The sequence below is a fragment of the Oncorhynchus nerka genome, linkage group LG11, assembly GCF_034236695.1.
Source record: "Oncorhynchus nerka isolate Pitt River linkage group LG11, Oner_Uvic_2.0, whole genome shotgun sequence".
Lineage (NCBI taxonomy): Eukaryota > Metazoa > Chordata > Actinopteri > Salmoniformes > Salmonidae > Oncorhynchus > Oncorhynchus nerka.
Genome location: NC_088406.1, coordinates 5,010,567 through 5,030,566, shown reverse-complemented (window position 1 = coordinate 5,030,566; position 20,000 = coordinate 5,010,567). Strand labels below are relative to the sequence as shown.

The following is a 20,000-nucleotide window of genomic DNA, read 5'->3' as shown; positions in this document are numbered from 1 at the left end:
GAGACAGAGAGAGAGACAGATACAGATACAGAGACAGATAGAGAGAGAGAGACAGAGAGGTCAGGATCAGATGAGCTCCTGCATTTTTCAGCATTTTCTTTAAAAAAGATAGATTAGGAGTTAGATAAACTTGGATTTTTTTGTCAGGAACACATACTGGATTCTACTCTCTACAACATAACCCCTACTTCAAATCAAAACTTAAAACCTACAACCTGATTTTGGACGGGATTACGGAATCACCTGGAAGGTTCACAACTACCAAGATTTATTTCTCTATACAGCAAATTCTCTGGAAAACAACAGAAACCTGAAAACACCATCCAACCTGGAACTGAGTGAGTAATGTTTAGTCTGAAACTATATTTTAAAAGCCAAAAGCCAAGAAGAAAAATACACAACATTACTTTATAAGGACTGAATGCTAACATAATTCTGCCAAGCTTGATACAGCTTCAACTAGCACTGACGTGTCAAGTGAGAGGTGTCAAAGCCCATTAGCCCAACAATGGCAGGAGTCACACAGTCTACCCCAACCAAATGGAGAGGCCTTAGAAGCTGCCTCCCGCTGTTCAGAGGTAATTAAAATACAGTACCCTTTGCATGTAAAGAATGATAAGTCAAGAAAAGATTACAAAATTAAGCTCCTTATGGAAAATCAAGAGACACTTTTTTGCTGACTATTACAGAAATGGGAACATCAGCAACCTTATCTTCCACACAAACCATCCCCTGGCATGGCACAGTGCTATATTAGCACACTACCCCTTTGTTACTATTTCCGGGTTGGAGCGAGCCGGTCGCATCCGCGCTTCGGTCTGCAGGTTGTATAACTTTTTCATTACATTTCATTACATTTCATTATAGTACAACGGTCTGATTTGTCTAATCTTAGCAATTTCTTCTTAGCTAGCTACATAGTCGTCGTTGTATCAAAGATAATTGCGTAATTATCGTATTTCGTCGTCTCCTATCTGCCCAACGCGTTCACCGTCTACCGTAGCACTGTAGTAACTATCACACTCAACTGAATGACTTGATTAGTGTAGTGTTAGCTAGCTACATAGTTGTCTTTGCTGTCTTCGTATCCAAGATAATTGTGTAGTTAGAGTGTGTAGTCTTAGAGTGATTATCTTAATTTACCGAGGTTAGCTAGCCAGCTATTTTGTCGTCCTTAACGTAGGAGACACTCCTAGCTAGCCAATAGCTAGCCAACGTCTACTGAATAGAACTTTCGCATTCCGGTCGCATTCCGCTTCGCTCCACAGGTAGTATCATATTTTCATTTCATTTCATTACAGTCCCAACGGTGTGATTTGTTTGATCGTAGCTAGCTACATAGCTAGCTACATAGCCGTCTTTGTTTCAAAGATAATTGTGTAGTCTAGAGCGATTTTCTAGGTTAGCTAGCCAGCTATTGTCGTTCTCCTAACGCAACGTAACGTAACGTAACCAACACTGCTAGCTAGCCAGCTTGCCCCCGAAAAGCAGCATTGTAGAAACTTCACACTCAACGGAACGACTTGATTAGGGTAGTGTCAACAACGCAGCTAGCCTACCTCAGCAGTACTGTATCATTTTAATCATTTTAGTCAATTAGATTCTTGCTACGTAAGCTTAACTTTCTGAACATTCGAGACGTGTAGTCCACTTGTCATTCCAATCTCCTCTGCATTAGCGTAGCCTCTTCTCTAGCCTGTCAAATATGTGTCTGTCTATCCCTGTTCTCTCCACTCTGCACAGACCATACAAACGCTCCACACCGCATGGCCGCGGCCACCCTAATCTGGTGGTCCCAGCGCGCACGACCCACGTGGAGTTCCAGGTCTCCGGTAGCCTCTGGAACTGCCGATCTGCGGCCAACAAGGCAGAGTTCATCTCAGCCTATGCCCCCTCCAGTCCCTCGACTTCTTGGCTCTGACGGAAACATGGATCACCACAGACAACACCGCTACTCCTACTGCTCTCTCTTCGTCCGCCCACGTGCTCTCGCACACCCCGAGAGCTTCTGGTCAGCGGGGTGGTGGCACCGGGATCCTCATCTCTCCCAAGTGGTCATTCTCTCTTTCTCCCCTTACCCATCTGTCTATCGCCTCCTTTGAATTCCATGCTGTCACAGTTACCAGCCCTTTCAAGCTTAACATCCTTATCATTTATCGCCCTCCAGGTTCCCTCGGAGAGTTCATCAATGAGCTTGATGCCTTGATAAGCTCCTTTCCTGAGGACGGCTCACCTCTCACAGTTCTGGGCGACTTTAACCTCCCCACGTCTACCTTTGACTCATTCCTCTCTGCCTCCTTCTTTCCACTCCTCTCCTCTTTTGACCTCACCCTCTCACCTTCCCCCCCTACTCACAAGTCAGGCAATACGCTCGACCTCATCTTTACTAGATGCTGTTCCTCCACTAACCTCATTGCAGAACTCCCCTCCAAGTCTCCGACCACTACCTTGTATCCTTTTCCCTCTCGCTCTCATCCAACACTTCCCACACTGCCCCTACTCGGATGGTATCGCGCCGTCCCAACCTTCGCTCTCTCTCCCCCGCTACTCTCTCCTCTTCCATCCTATCATCTCTTCCCTCTGCTCAAACCTTCTCCAACCTATCTCCTGATTCTGCCTCCTCTCCTCCCTTTCTGCATCCTTTGACTCTCTATGTCCCCTATCCTCCAGGCCGGCTCGGTCCTCCCCTCCCGCTCCGTGGCTCGACGACTCTTTGCGAGTTCACAGAACAGGGCTCCGGGCAGCCGAGCGGAAATGGAGGAAAACTCGCCTCCCTGCGGACCTGGCATCCTTTCACTCCCTCCTCTCTACATTTTCCTCCTCTGTCTCTGCTGCTAAAGCCACTTTCTACCACGCTAAATTCCAAGCATCTGCCTCTAACCCTAGGAAGCTCTTTGCCACCTTCTCCTCCCTCTTGAATCCTCCTCCCCTCCCCCTCCTCCCTCTCTGCAGATGACTTCGTCAACCATTTTGAAAAGAAGGTCGACGACATCCGATCCTCGTTTGCTAAGTCAAACGACACCGCTGGTTCTGCTCACACTGCCCTACCCTGTGCTCTGACCTCTTTCTCCCCTCTCTCTCCAGATGACATCTCGCGTCTTGTGACGGCCGGCCGCCCAACAACCTGCCCGCTTGACCCTATCCCTCCTCTCTTCTCCAGACCATCTCCGGTGACCTTCTCCCGTACCTCACCTCGCTCATCAACTCATCCCTGACCGCTGGCTACGTCCCTGCCGTCTTCAAGAGAGCGAGAGTTGCACCCCTTCTGAAAAAACCTACACTCGATCCCTCCGATGTCAACAACTACAGACCAGTATCCCTTCTTTCTTTTCTCTCCAAAACTCTTGAACGTGCCGTCCTTGGCCAGCTCTCCCGCTATCTCTCTCAGAATGACCTTCTTGATCCAAATCAGTCAGGTTTCAAGACTAGTCATTCAACTGAGACTGCTCTTCTCTGTATCACGGAGGCACTCCGCACTGCTAAAGCTAACTCTCTCTCCTCTGCTCTCATCCTTCTAGACCTATCGGCTGCCTTCGATACTGTGAACCATCAGATCCTCCTCTCCACCCTCTCCGAGTTGGGCATCTCCGGCGCGGCCCACGCTTGGATTGCTTCCTACCTGACAGGTCGCTCCTACCAGGTGGCGTGGCGAGAATCCGTCTCCTCACCACGTGCTCTCACCACTGGTGTCCCCCAGGGCTCTGTTCTAGGCCCTCTCCTATTCTCGCTATACACCAAGTCACTTGGCTCTGTCATAACCTCACATGGTCTCTCCTATCATTGCTATGCAGACGACACACAATTAATCTTCTCCTTTCCCCCTTCTGACGACCAGGTGGCGAATCGCATCTCTGCATGTCTGGCAGACATATCAGTGTGGATGACGGATCATCACCTCAAGCTGAACCTCGGCAAGACGGAGCTGCTCTTCCTCCCGGGGAAGGACTGCCCGTTCCATGATCTCGCCATCACGGTTGACAACTCCATTGTGTCCTCGTCCCAGAGCGCTAAGAACCTTGGCGTGATCCTGGACAACACCCTGTCGTTCTCAAATAACATCAAGGCGGTGGCCCGTTCCTGTAGGTTCATGCTCTACAACATCCGCAGAGTACGACCCTGCCTCACACAGGAAGCGGCGCAGGTCCTAATCCAGGCACTTGTCATCTCCCGTCTGGATTACTGCAACTCGCTGTTGGCTGGGCTCCCTGCCTGTGCCATTAAACCCCTACAACTCATCCAGAACGCCGCAGCCCGTCTGGTGTTCAACCTTCCCAAGTTCTCTCACGTCACCCCGCTCCTCCGCTCTCTCCACTGGCTTCCAGTTGAAGCTCGCATCCACTACAAGACCATGGTGCTTGCCTACGGAGCTGTGAGGGGAACGGCACCTCAGTACCTCCAGGCTCTGATCAGGCCCTACACCCAAACAAGGGCACTGCGTTCATCCACCTCTGGCCTGCTCGCCTCCCTACCACTGAGGAAGTACAGTTCCCGCTCAGCCCAGTCAAAACTGTTCGCTGCTCTGGCCCCCCAATGGTGGAACAAACTCCCTCACGACGCCAGGACAGCGGAGTCAATCACCACCTTCCGGAGACACCTGAAACCCCACCTCTTTAAGGAATACCTAGGATAGGATAAAGTAATCCTTCTCACCCCCCCTTAAAAGACCTAGATGCACTATTGTAAAGTGGCTGTTCCACTGGATGTCATAAGGTGAAAGCACCAATTTGTAAGTCGCTCTGGATAAGAGCGTCTGCTAAATGACTTAAATGTAATGTAAATGTGAGAGGGGGGGATTAACGAGGGGTGGAAACTCAGAATACTTGATAACGAGGACTCTGAGTCAGCTAATATAAATATCTATAAGTCCGGAACAGTAATGGTACAGGGTAACCCCAAACAGTTTCAGCTGGACTTTCACCTAATCAAAGAATTAGCCCAGCAGGAGAAGCTCTCCCTTGATAAAGATACCCCCACCCCGAGCGGGTCAGACCAGACCTCTTCATTATGTAACCCCACAGACGAGCAACCCCCAGCGGAGAGTCAACCTCCCAGCACAGATTACCACTCCCTCATTGAAATAAAGGACAAATTCACCCAGCTGGAGATAAGGCAGGTGGAGCTGGAACAGCAGGTGATTACACTTCAGTCAGCACACACCCAGACAACAGTCCAGCACAACAACAGCCCCTTAACCAGACCGGAGAGCTGGAGGTGGACAGAGACATATCTGCACTTTGGACAGTGGTGAGACAACTACAACAGGAGAAAGAGGAGCAGAACAGAGCACTAAAGGAGAGGATCAGACTGCTGGTGGAGGAGAGGTTGAGGGGGACGGCGTGTGACAGAGAACAATCCACTAGAGAGGTGGCCACCCCCACAGAGAAGCCAGCAGAACAGCCCACCTCAGCACCCAACAAAAGTCTCGACACCACAGCAGAACAGTCCACACCAGACCCTGACCATAGACTCGACATCACAGCAGAACAGACAAATGAAGAACCCCAAGCCCAGAGGCTCTCACCCCCTCTGAGCACCCCCCCTGTCAGCCTGCCTGATAGCCCTTCTGACAACCCCCCCACACCCACTGAGGACAAACACAAGACACAGATTGTACTACTTATGGACTCAAATGGGAAATATATAGAAGAAAAAAAACTTTTTCCCAAACACAGTGTGTCTAAACTCTGGTGTCCAAACACCCAGCGCGCCCTAGACCTTCTGTCTGAGGCCAAACTAGGGTCACCCAGCCACATAATAATACACACAGGCACAAACGACCTGAGAGCACAGCAAGAAAGAGTGGCCACAGCACTGAAGGGAGTGATTGAAAAGGCTTCTTCTACTTTCCCCAACGCACAAGTGGTTATCTCCACCCTGCTACCACGAAAAGACTTCCACCCTGCCACAATACAGCGGGTAAACGCAAGTATTTCCCATGACTGTGCCTCAAAACCAAACGTTTTCCTGGCCCACCACTCCACCCTGGACTTGAACAGCCTCTATGACCAGGTCCACCTCTACAAGGCAGCAGTGCCCACCTTTGCCCGAACTCTAAAGGACATCGCTCTCAAGCATATCCCCAACACTTCACACAGGAGCAACAGATCAATAGACACCCCACCCAGACCAGCGAGACACCCTCCCAGACCTGCAGGACCCCCCCCCCCCCCCTGGACCTACACATAGAGGACCCACGCCAAGAGGAATTACATCCAGACCACCGCACACCCAGACACATCCACACCCCCACCCCAACCAATCAACACCCCCCCACGTCAACCATGCCCACACCCCATTTAGGCCCCCTCAGATCAGACCTATGCCACTCCTGCCCACCCCATGCACCCCACCCCGCAAAGAGGGCCTCAACATGGAAGCCACACATACGCCCAGGTAGTGAGCGGACAAACAGTCCCAACCCCCACTCTCACACTCGCCCAAGCCAATGGCATATACCAGATGCTCAGCAGGCTCTGCTCACACTTACTGGCCTGAGGCCAAACCACGACCAATAACATTGGACACTCTATGGAACAAAAAGCCTTCACTATAGCATCCTGGAATATCCAAGGCCTGAGGTCATCTGCCTTTGGCCTGAAGAGCAGAAACCCGGACTTCACCAAAGAAATCGGTAATACAGACATTGTCATCCTGCAAGAAACCTGGTATAGAGGAGACGGACCCACTGGTTGCCCTCTAGGTTACAGAGAGCTGGTTGTCCCATCCACCAAACTACCAGGTGTGAAACAGGGAAGGGACTCAGGGGGTATGCTAATTTGGTATAGAGCAGACCTAACTCACTCCATTAAATTAATCAAAACAGGAACATTTTACATTTGGCTAGAAATTCAAAAGGAAATTATCCTAACAGAGAAAAATGTCCTCCTGTGTGCTAACTATATCCCCCCACTAGAATCCACATACTTTAATGAAGACAGCTTCTCCACCCTGGAGGGGGAAATCAATCATTTCCAGGCCCAGCGACATGTACTAGTCTGTGGCGACCTAAATGTCAGAACCGGACAAGAACCTGACACCTTCAGCACACAGGGGGACAAACACCTGCCTGGAGGTGACAGCATTCCCTCCCCCATATGCCCCCCTAGACACAACTACGACAAGATAACCAACAAAAACAGGTCACAACTCCTGCAGCTCTGTCGCACGCTGGGTATGTACATAGTCAATGGTAGGCTTCGAGGGGATTCCTATGGTAGGTACACCTATAGCTCATCTCTTGGCAGTAGTACTGTAGACTACTTTATCACTGACTTCAACCCAGAGTCTCTCAGAGCGTTCACAGTTAGCCCACTGACACCCCTATCAGACCACAGCAAAATCACAGTCTACTTAAACAGAGCAATACTCAATCATGAGGCATCAAAGCCAAAGGAACTGAGTAACATTCAGAAATGCTATAGATGGAAGGAATGCAGTTTGGAAACCTACCAAAAAACAATTAGGCAACAACAAATTCAATCCCCTTTAGACAATTTCCTGGGTAAAACGTTCCACTGTAATAGTGAAGGTGTAACCTTGGCAGTAGAAAATCTTAACAGTATATTTGACCTCTCAGCCTCCCTATCAAATCTAAAAATCTCAAATAGAAAACCGAAGAAAATTAACAACAATGACAAATGGTTTGATGAAGAATGCAAAAATCTAAGAAAGAAATTGAGAAACCTGTCCAACCAAAGACATAGAGACCCGGAAAACCTGAGTCAACGCCTTCACTATGGTGAATCACTAAAACAATACAGAAATACACTACGGAAAAAGAAGGAACAGCATGTCAGAAATCAGCTCAATGTAATTGAAGAATCCATAGACTCTAACCACTTCTGGGAAAATTGGAAAACACTAAACAAACAACAACACGAAGAATTATCTATCCAAAATGGAGATGTATGGATAAACCACTTCACCAATCTTTTTGGCTCTATAACAAAGAATAAAGAGCAAAAACATATACTTGATCAAATACAGATCTTAGAATCAACTATTAAAGACTACCAGAACCCACTGGATTCTCCAATTACATTGAATGAGTTACAGGACAAAATAAAAACCCTCCAACCCAAAAAGGCCTGTGGAGTTGATGGTATCCTCAATGAAATGATCAAATATACAGACAACAAATTCCAATTGGCTATACTAAAACTCTTTAACATCATCCTTAGCTCTGGCATCTTCCCCAATATTTGGAACCAAGGACTGATCACCCCAATCCACAAAAATGGAGACAAATTTGACCCCAATAACTACCGTGGAATATGCGTCAACAGTAACCTTGGGAAAATCCTCTGCATTATCATTAACAGCAGACTCGTACACTTCCTCAATGAAAACAATGTACTGAGCAAATGTCAAATTGGCTTTTTACCAAATTACCGTACAACAGACCATGTATTCACCCTGCACACCCTAATTGACAACCAAACAAACCAAAACAAAGGCAAAGTCTTCTCATGTTTTGTTGATTTCAAAAAAGCCTTCGACTCAATTTGGCATGAGGGTCTGCTATACAAACTGATGGAAAGTGGTGTTGGGGGTAAAACATACGACATCATAAAATCCATGTACACAAACAACAAGTGTGCGGTTAAAATTGGCAAAAAACACACAAATTTCTTCACACAGGGTCGTGGGGTGAGACAGGGATGCAGCTTAAGCCCCACCCTCTTCAACATATATATCAACGAACTGGCGCGGGCACTAGAAAAGTCTGCAGCACCCGGCCTCACCCTACTAGAATCCGAAGTCAAATGTCTGCTGTTTGCTGATGATCTGGTACTTCTGTCACCAACCAAGGAGGGCCTACAGCAGCACCTAGATCTTATGCACAGATTCTGTCAGACCTGGGCCCTGACAGTAAATCTCAGTAAGACCAAAATAATGGTGTTCCAAAAAGGTCCAGTCACCAGGACCACAAATATAAATTCCATCTAGACACTGTTGCCCTAGAGCACACAAAAAACTATACATACCTTGGCCTAAACATCAGCGCCACAGGTAACTTCCACAAAGCTGTGAACGATCTGAGAGATAAGGCAAGAAGGGCATTCTATGCCATCAAAAGGAACATAAATTTCAACATACCAATTAGGATTTGTCTAAAAATACTTGAATCAGTCATAGAGCCCATTGCCCTTTATGGTTGTGAGGTCTGGGGTCCGCTCACCAACCAAGACTTCACAAAATGGGACAAACACCAAATTGAAACTCTGCACGCAGAATTCTGCAAAAATATCCTCTGTGTACAACGTAGAACACCAAATAATGCATGCAGAGCAGAATTAGGCCGATACCCACTAATTATCAAAATCCAGAAAAGAGCTGTTCAATTCTATAACCACCTAAAAGGAAGCGATTCCCAAACCTTCTACAACAAAGCCATCACCTACAGAGAGATGAACCTGGAGAAGAGTCCCCTAAGCAAGCTGGTCCTGGGGCTCTGTTCACAAACACAAACAGACCCTACAGAGTCCCAGGACAGCAGCACAATTAGACCCAACCAAATCATGAGAAAACAAAAAGATAATTACTTGACACATTGGAAAGAATTAACAAAAAAACTGAGCAAACTAGAATGCTATTTGGCCCTACACAGAGAGTACACAGCGGCAGAATACCTGACCACTGTGACTGACGCAAAATTAAGGAAAGCTTTGACTATGTACAGACTCAGTGAGCATAGCCTTGCTATTGAGAAAGGCCGCCGTAGGCAGACATGGCTCTCAAGAGAAGACAGGCTATGTGCTCACTGCCCACAAAATGAGGTGGAAACTGAGCTGCACTTCCTAACCTCCTGCCCAATGTATGACCATATTAGAGAGACATATGTCCCTCAGATTACACAGATCCACAAAGAATTCGAAAACAAATCCAATTTTGAAAAACTCCCATATCTACTGGGTGAAATTCCACAGTGTGCCATCAAAGCAGCAAGATTTGTGACCTGTTGCCACGAGAAAAGGGCAACCAGTGAAGAACACGCACCATTGTAAATACAACCCATATCTATGCTTATTTATTTTATCTTGTGTCCTTTAACCATTTGTACATTGTTAAAACACTGTATATATATATATATATAATATGGCATTTGTAATGTCTTTATTGTTTTGAAACTTCTGTATGTGTAATGTTTACTGTTAATTTTTATTGTTTATTTCACTTTATATATTATCTACCTCACTTGCTTTGGCAATGTTAACACATGTTTCCCATGCCAATAAAGCCCTTGAATTGAATTGAGAGACAGAGAGAGAGAGAGAGAGACAGATACAGAGAGAGAGAGAGAGAGAGAGAGAGACAGAGAGAGAAAGAGACAGATAGAGAGAGAAAGAGACAGATAGAGAGAGAGAGACAGAGAGAGAGAGAGAGACAGAGAGACAGAGAGAGAGAGACAGAGAGAGAGAGACAGAGAGAGACAGATACAGAGAGAGAGAGAGAGAGAGACAGATACAGAGAGAGAGAGAGACAGAGAGACAGAGAGAGAGCCAGAGAGAGAGAGAGAGAGAGAGACAGAGAGAGACAGATACAGAGAGAGAGAGAGACAGATACAGAGAGAGAGAGAGAGACAGAGAGACAGAGAGAGAGAGACAGAGAGAGACAGATACAGAGAGACAGAGAGAGACAGATACAGAGAGAGAGAGAGAGAGAGAGAGAGAGACAGATACAGAGAGAGAGAGAGAGACAGACAGATACAGAGAGAGAGAGAGAGAGAGAGAGAGAGAGAGATACAGAGACAGAGAGAGAGAGAGAGACAGAGAGACAGAGAGAGAGAGACAGAGAGACAGAGAGAGAGCCAGAGAGAGAGAGCCAGAGAGAGAGAGACAGAGAGAGAGAGACAGAGAGAGACAGATACACAGAGAGAGAGAGAGAGAGAGACAGATACAGAGAGAGAGACAGACAGATACAGAGAGAGAGAGAGAGAGAGACAGACAGATACAGAGAGAGAGAGAGAGAGAGAGACAGAGACAGAGACAGAGAGAGAGAGAGAGAGAGAGAGAGAGAGAGAGAGATACAGACAGAGACAGAGAGAGAGACAGAGACAGAGACAGAGAGATTACTGTCCTTATCCTGCTTTAGAAACAACATTAACCTGCTTTAGAAACAACATTAATCATGATCCTGCAGTGTCCTGAAGTGCCCTCCTCTATTCAACACAATACACCTGACTCAACACAGCTACACGATCCAGTCCTGACTAACTACGGACCAGTAACCTGAGTCATCCTACAGCACACATCCTCCCTCTAACGTCCTAGTTCTGTCCTACCTGGACGGGGGAGAAGAGGAAGAGAGAGAAGCGACAACCATTCTGTCCCATGGCTTCTCCCAACAGCTTCTGTCCGAGCCGAGGGAGTCAGAGAGACTATGGTGATGTAAAGCTGCCTGCCAGCCTGTCAGAGAATGGCCTTGAGCTCTCTCTCTCTGTCTTTGTCTTTGTCTCTCTTTCTCACTCTCTCTCTCTTTCCTTGAGCTCATTAGCTCATCAATGTCAGCCGATTGGAGAGTATTCAGGGATTTGGGCCCTTCCCCCCCCCACCTCTCTCTCACTACTCACACGTGGATGGATGGGGATATTCATGAACTGACCGATACATACCACTAGGTGGCGGTTTTGTGTCAGCAATAAAATCCACAGCAAAACATTGCCAGCCTACTGACATGAGAGTACAGCTGTATACTGGTATACTGGTACAGCTGTACACTGGTATCCTAAACTTGTTGTTTCCTCGGTTACACTACAACAAAACTGTAGTTCGGCTGACAAACGTCACTCATCATGATGCAGATCAATAGAGCCAGAAGCCAATAGTGTTATGATTCTGAACAGTCAAATAGCTTAGATGACAAGGAACTGCCACGTGGGGACTCGTAGGTGGCTTGTTTCAGTTTCTTGGTACTATGACTTTGAGGTGTTTTGTTTTTACAAAACTGTAACAATGTGCAGTATTTGATAGAAAACAAGTGCTCAAATGTACGTTTTCAAGAAACATTTGGAGACAAAATATAGTTTTGTTGTTGACAAAATTTCTTAGCCAACTCCGTCTGTTTTGCCCCATATTACACCTCTACTGGTCTCTGCGTCAGACAGAGTTCTCTAGAGCACCTCTACTGGTCTCTGCGTCAGACAGAGTTCTCTAGAGCACCTCTACTGGTCTCTGTGTCAGACAGAGTTCTCTAGAGCACGTCTACTGGTCTCTGCGTCAGACAGAGTTCTCTAGAGCACCTCTACTGGTCTCTGTGTCAGACAGAGATCTCTAGAGCACCTCTACTGGTCTCTGTGTCAGACAGACAGAGTTCTCTAGAGCACCTCTACTGGTCTCTGCGTCAGACAGAGTTCTCTAGATCACCTCTACTGGTCTCTGAGTCAGACAGAGTTCTCTAGAGCACCTCTACTGGTCTCTGTGTCAGACAGAGTTCTTTAGAGCACGTCTACTGGTCTCTGCGTCAGACAGAGTTCTCTAGACCACCTCTACTGGTCTCTGTGTCAGACAGACAGAGTTCTCTAGAGCACCTCTACTGGTCTCTGCGTCAGACAGAGTTCTCTAGATCACCTCTACTGGTCTCTGTGTCAGACAGAGTTCTCTAGAGCACCTCTACTGGTCTCTGTGTCAGACAGAGATCTCTAGAGCACCTCTACTGGTCTCTGCGTCAGACAGAGCACCTCTACTGGTCTCTGAGTCAGACAGAGTTCTCTATAGCACCTCTACTGGTCTCTGAGTCAGACAGAGTTCTCTAGAGCACCTCTACTGGTCTCTGAGTCAGACAGAGTTCTCTAGAGCACCTCTACTGGTCTCTGAGTCAGACAGAGTTCTCTAGAGCACCTCTACTGGTCTCTGAGTCAGACAGAGATCTCTAGAGCACCTCTACTGGTCTCTGAGTCAGACAGAGTTTATTTAACTTTATTTAACTAGGCAAGTCAGTTAAGACAGATTTTTACCTTGTCAGCTCAGGGGTTTGAACTTGCAACCTTCCGGTTACTAGTCCAACACTCTAACCACTAGGCTACCCCGCCGCCCCAGTTCTCTAGAGCACCTCTACTGGTCTCTGAGTCAGACAGAGATCTCTTAGAGCATTTAGAATAAACATGCAGAGTAGAAAGTTGGCTTCAGATTTTGACCGCAAGACAAGGATCAGGATATCCTGTTTCTTAAGAGAAGCCTAAACTCAGACACGGTGAACAAGGCTAAAACATGCCAACTCAGAGAGATAAAACGCCTGCTACAACATCTACTAAAAGGTTTCACTTTGTTTTGAGGCGCATTGAAAAAAAAACTATTCTGTAAGAGTGATTTGAAAGTGCAAACAAAAGCTGGTACCAGATCTTTAATATGTTTTTGTTTATTTCAGTCAACTTCTCAAACTATATCTTTGTCAGATCTGAGACCAGCTAGGCCGAGACATGGACAGCAACACACAGACAGTGATACACTGACCTGCAGCTTCTCGATGAGGGGGGAACTCTTGGAGGTCTTCATCTTGGATTTGGGGGGGTGTGGAGAGACGATGCTGGGTTTCTATGGACACGACAGACACCAAAGAGTTAACAGAGACGGTCGCCACTATAAGGCCAAGACAGAGGGACGACAGAGACAGACCACTAGAACGAAATCCCCAGAAAGAAGACAACTAATAACAGACCAAAACCATCACTCAGGCACGCTTGACATTTAAAGGTCATTTTCAGGCCTTTGTTTCAAAAAGGGGAATTTCCTCGTAGCCAAATCAGCATTTTCCATTTTTTCATCATTGCAACATGACATTTTATGTCTAAAACAGAAAGTTGGCAACTTCTACCTCCAGTTCCCCGTGGTCATGTTTCACGTCGTGAAGCTGCAGGAAGCACGGAGGAGGCCTCCTTTTAACAGGCTTCCTCTGCAACACAATGACAGAATAGTTAATAACATACAAATACAGGCATTCAGATACAAATACAGGCATTCAGATACAAATACTGGCATTCAGATACAAATACTGGCATTCAGATACAAATACAGGCATTCAGATACAAATACAGGCATTCAGATACAAATACAGGCATTCAGATACAAATACAGGCATTCAGATACAAATACAGGCATTCAGATACAAATACAGGCATTCAGATACAAATACAGGCATTCAGATACAAATACAGGCATTCAGATAAAACTTCAGGCATTCAGATACAAATACAGGCATTCAGATACAAATACAGGCATTCAGATACAAATACAGGCATTCAGATACAAATACAGGCATTCAGATACAAATACAGGCATTCAGATACAAATACTGGCATTCAGATACAAATACAGGCATTCAGATACAAATACAGGCATTCAGATAATACTTCAGGCATTTGGGCATTGGTAACCTCTATACTAGTGTTGTCACGATACCAGGATTAGTATCACAGTATAATACAATGCAAACTGCATTGCTACAGATGCTGGTCTGATACCCGTGCCAGCCGCGACCGGGAGACCCACGAGGCGACGGTGGGCTTTTGGTTTCTCTCCCTCTAAAAACAGAAAGAAATCATTCTAAATAACAAACTGCCTTTATTTACAAATTAGTAATAATGTCCCAGTCCATGTTGAAGAATGGCCTTTTTCTCACTCACTCTAGGTTATTTTAAATCAAAATAATCTCCAAAATAGGGTTATTTTTTTTAAACAAAGCGATTATTATTATTATCATTAATTAATTTAGAATTAGAATTATATAAAATTATATAAAAGTAGGACTACCTTAGGCGACATGCGTCTCACTAGTGTTGAGTAATGTGCTGTTAAAAGTGGTGTAGGTCTTATTTATTTAAAGAGCATATTGAAGTGGTCAACTATTTCAGCATCGTTTCACACTGCTCTGAGACAAGCATGGGGACTGGTCTTGATAAATCAATGAGATTTTTATTTTCACTGAATCTCCGTTTGAGTGTTGGTTAGACTACAATTATGGTGTGGAAATGTTATGCTCTTAGCACTGTAGCCTACTCCCGACCATTACGTTGTACAGCGCCATATTTTCCTAACGGAAACTCTGAGGGTTTTGTTTTTCTTGGAATAGAAACACTATAATATTAATCAAAATAATTAAGCTACATTTCTTAAAATCAATCCCATATACTATGTTCTTACAAAAAAAAAGGTTTTCAATTCTCTAGTACAACCACTATTGAAGGCTTGTCAAATGCTTCTCAAAGATGCCCTCTAGTGGTCAAACTAGCACTAACTAGCATTAATGGTAACAATGGCTGACAATTAAATACCGTGCCATAGAATTCTGCGGCAGCCTTAAAAGGTGTGCTGCAGTATGACGCAACTTTTACAGGAAGAACCACGGTGCCATCACAATACTCAATACTAAAACGATACCACGGGAAAAGGAGAAGGTGAATTAGCCAAAGTCATAGAATGGCACTTGATCCAGACAGATCTTTTGAGTTCAATACATTTTAAATGTTTGATGACAATTTTTCCCAGAGAGACAGCCATGTATGGATTAATGAATCAATTATACAATCAATTTGACTACATAATATTATGGTCCTAATTTATTTGGATGGTAAATCTTGATCTATTGATAAACAAAAGGTGTAGCCTAGGCCTATTCAAAATCCAGGTGAATCCCTATTCAGTAGGAGTGTGTGGATGCATTGAGTTATTGAGCTTGTGTGGGCTCATTTCATGGTGCTACAGATGAGACTTTCCATACGGGGACTTATTTTTCTGTTACTGATCAACAACTTTTTTTTTAAATAAAAGTGTGCGCTGTCTCTTTAATACCCAATGATGTAATGCACACAGCGAGAAAGAGAGGAGAGATGTGACTGAGGCAAGGGCGAGGTAGTGAATGAATTAAAAAAATAATTGGGCAACGACTATAGTTTTTAAGTGACAATCAGCAACTTTGAAATCAGCATACTTTGCGTTATGGTTCTGCATATTATTACAAACAAAGTACTAGGGTAGTGAATTGATGTTAGCTTCAGCTGCAAGCTAGCAAGGAAAGTTAGCCTAGGAAGCTGGAAGCTAGCAAGGAAAGTTAGCCTAGGAAGCTGGAAGCTAGCAAGGAAAGTTAGCCTAGGAAGCTGGAAGCTAGCAAGGAAAGTTAGCCTAGGAAGCTGGAAGCTAGCAAGGAAAGTTAGCCTAGGAAGCTGGAAGCTTATCTTCTGTATCTTCTGTTCTTGCATTGTAAAGTCTTCTGGTGAACAGAAATTAACTATTGCAAAATTTCTACATGTTGCATTATTCAAGTGTGCTCAATTCTGTGTAGTATGAGAGAGGAGATAACAACTCAGCCCAGCCTCCCAGTGGTTCCTCAGGACAGACTAGAGTCAGAATGAGAGAGGAGATGGTTCCTCAGGACAGACTCCCAGTGGTTCCTCAGGACAGACTAGAGACAGAATGAGAGAGGAGATGGTTCCTCAGGACAGACTCCCAGTGGTTCCTCAGGACAGACTAGAGACAGAATGAGAGAGGAGATGGTTCCTCAGGACAGACTCCCAGTGGTTCCTCAGGACAGACTAGAGACAGAATGAGAGAGGAGATGGTTCCTCAGGACAGACTCCCAGTGGTTCCTCAGGACAGACTAGAGACAGAATGAGAGAGGAGATGGTTCCTCAGGACAGACTCCCAGTGGTTCCCCAGTCCAGACTCCCAGTGGTTCCTCAGGACAGACTAGAGACAGAATGAGAGAGGAGATGGTTCCTCAGGACAGACTCCCGGTGGTTCCTCAGGACAGACTAGAGTCAGAATGAGAGAGGAGATGGTTCCTCAGGACAGACTCCCAGTGGTTCCCCAGGACAGTGTCCCGGAGGTTCCTCGGGACAGACTCCCTGTGGTTCCTCAGTCCAGACTCCCAGTGGTTCCTCAGGACAGACTCCCAGTGGTTCCCCAGGACAGTGTCCCAGAGGTTCCTCAGGACAGACTCCCAGTGGTTCCCCAGTCCAGACTCCCAGTGGTTCCCCAAGGACAGACTCCCAGTGGTTCCCCAAGGACAGACTCCCAGTGGTTCCCCAGGACAGACTCCCAGTGGTTCCCCAGGACAGACTCCCAGTGGTTCCTCAGTCCAGACTCCCAGTGGTTCCCCAGGACAGACTCCCAGTGGTTCCCCAGGACAGACTCCCAGAGGTTCCTCAGGACAGACTCCCAGTGGTTCCCCAGTCCAGACTCCCAGTGGTTCCTCAGTCCAGACTCCCATAGGTTCCTCAGGACAGACTCCCAGTGGTTCCTCAGTCCAGACTCCCAGTGGTTCCTCAGGACAGACTACCAGTGGTTCCTCAGGACAGACTCCCAGTGGTTCCCCAGGACAGACTCCCAGTGGTTCCCGAGGACAGTGTCCCAGTGGTTCCCCAGGACAGACTCCCAGTGGTTCCTCAGGACAGACTCCCAGTGGTTCCCCAGGACAGTGTCCCAGTGGTTCCTCAGAACAGACTCCCAGGGGTTCCCCAGGACAGTGTCCCAGTGGTTCCTCAGGACAGACTCCCAGTGGTTCCTCAGAACAGACTAGAGTCAGTATGAGAGAGGAGATAACATGATACAGTCCAGACTCCCAGTGGTTCCTCAGTCCAGACTCCCAGTGGTTCCTCAGGACAGACTCCCAGTGGTTCCTCGGGACAGACTCCCAGTGGTCCCCAGAACAGACTCCCAGTGGTTCCCCAGAACAGACTCCCAGTGGTTCCTCAGGACAGACTCCCAGTGGTTCCTCAGGACAGACTAGAGACAGAACGAGAGAGGAGACTCCCAGTGGTTCCTCAGGACAGACTCCCAGTGGTTCCCCAGGACAGACTCCCAGTGGTTCCTCAGGACAGACTCCCAGTGGTTCCCCAGGACAGACTCCCAGTGGTTTCCCAGGACAGACTCCCAGAGGTTCCTCAGGACAGACTCCCAGTGGTTCCCCAGTCCAGACTCCCAGTGGTTCCTCAGTCCAGACTCCCAGAGGTTCCTCAGGACAGACTCCCAGTGGTTCCTCAGTCCAGACTCCCAGTGGTTCCTCAGGACAGACTCCCAGTGGTTCCTCAGGACAGACTCCCAGTGGTTCCCAGGACAGACTCCCAGTGGTTCCCCAGGAGGACAGACTGTCCCAGTGGTTCCCCAGACTCCCAGAGGACAGACTCCCAGTGGTTCCTCAGGACAGACTCCCAGTGGTTCCCCAGGACAGTGTCCCAGTGGTTCCTCAGAACAGACTCCCAGGGGTTCCCCAGGACAGTGTCCCAGTGGTTCCTCAGGACAGACTCCCAGTGGTTCCTCAGAACAGACTAGAGTCAGTATGAGAGAGGAGATAACATGATACAGTCCAGACTCCCAGTGGTTCCTCAGTCCAGACTCCCAGTGTTTCCTCAGGACAGACTCCCAGTGGTTCCTCGGGACAGACTCCCAGTGGTCCCCAGAACAGACTCCCAGTGGTTCCCCAGAACAGACTCCCAGTGGTTCCTCAGGACAGACTCCCAGTGGTTCCCCAGAACAGACTCCCAGTGGTTCCTCGGGACAGACTCCCAGTGGTTCCCCAGGACAGACTCCCAGTGGTTCCTCAGGACAGACTCCCAGTGGTTCCCCAGGACAGACTCCCAGTGGTTCCCCAGGACAGACTCCCAGAGGTTCCTCAGGACAGACTCCCAGTGGTTCCCCAGTCCAGACTCCCAGTGGTTCCTCAGTCCAGACTCCCAGAGGTTCCTCAGGACAGACTCCCAGTGGTTCCTCAGTCCAGACTCCCAGTGGTTCCTCAGGACAGACTCCCAGTGGTTCCTCAGGACAGACTCCCAGTGGTTCCCCAGGACAGACTCCCAGTGGTTCCCGAGGACAGTGTCCCAGTGGTTCCCCAGGACAGACTCCCAGTGGTTCCTCAGGACAGACTCCCAGTGGTTCCCCAGGACAGTGTCCCAGTGGTTCCTCAGAACAGACTCCCAGGGGTTCCCCAGGACAGTGTCCCAGTGGTTCCTCAGGACAGACTCCCAGTGGTTCCTCAGAACAGACTAGAGTCAGTATGAGAGAGGAGATAACATGATACAGTCCAGACTCCCAGTGGTTCCTCAGTCCAGACTCCCAGTGGTTCCTCAGGACAGACTCCCAGTGGTTCCTCGGGACAGACTCCCAGTGGTTCCCCAGAACAGACTCCCAGTGGTTCCTCAGGACAGACTCCCAGTGGTTCCCCAGAACAGACTCCCAGTGGTTCCTCAGGACAGACTCCCAGTGGTTCCCCAGGACAGACTCCCAGTGGTTCCTCAGGACAGACTCCCAGTGGTTCCTCAGGACAGACTCCCAGTGGTTCCCCAGGACAGTGTCCCAGTGGTTCCTCAGGACAGACCAGAGCAATGAGTCCAGGTGGACCAGGCACGGTATCTCGTGCTTTAAAGGGGACATCGGCTGCGCTGACAGACTCGATCCTCTCTCAATCAGTAGACAACGTGAGACACATTTAATAAAAATATCCAAAGAAACAAAAATGATTTGTACCGAACCGTTTTTTTCTTCTCCATGTTTTAGTATTTAAAAAGTACAGAAGTTTTGAGTATACAAATCAACATACCTCCATTACAGAGGATAAACCAGTGAGTTAACCATCAACGACAGAGAAGGAGACAGACAGACATGACAACTTTACCACAGAACTAGAATGAGAAGCTATCTAGGAACATTACTCCCAGTGGTTCCCAGAGACTCCCAGTGGTCCCTCGACATGACTCCCAGTGATCTTTGAATCTCCCAGTGGTTCCAGGACAGACTCCCAGTGGTTCCACCAGAAGACTTGACCGTGGTCCTTCTGAAACACGAAAAGGTCATACATTCAGCAACATAGAAACACCGTCACGAACATGACCTTTGGCATCGCTGCGAGCCGAGAACGTACTCTGGACCCCAGTGCCTTCCGTTGAGGAGAAGGAGGTCCAACCTTCTGGATTTTCCTCGGAAGCATTTTGATCTCTCCCCGAATACAGAGCTGTGATTGTGGTTCTATCTGTCCACAGGAAGAGAGACACGGCATCCCAGACACAGCTGGCC

General features: G+C 47.4%; 2 protein-coding genes across 3 annotated transcripts in view; one reads left to right on the top strand and one right to left on the bottom strand.

The window, feature by feature from the left end:
* The window catches only part of zgc:153184 (uncharacterized protein LOC751652 homolog), a 39,258-nt gene extending 21,568 nt beyond the window's left edge, over window positions 1–17,690 (bottom strand). Inside the window, exons 1-2 of one of the 2 annotated variants that reach the window (XM_065024161.1) lie at window positions 13,813–17,690; window positions 13,452–13,532 (exon numbers count right to left, since the gene is read on the bottom strand). In XM_065024161.1, coding sequence (XP_064880233.1) covers window positions 13,452–13,532; window positions 13,813–13,956 — 225 coding nt within the window. In that variant the 5' untranslated portion in view covers window positions 13,957–17,690. The other variant, XM_065024162.1, reaches the window with a different exon arrangement.
* The window catches only part of LOC115127306 (TPA-induced transmembrane protein), a 259,290-nt gene that overhangs the window by 43,999 nt on the left and 195,291 nt on the right, over window positions 1–20,000 (top strand).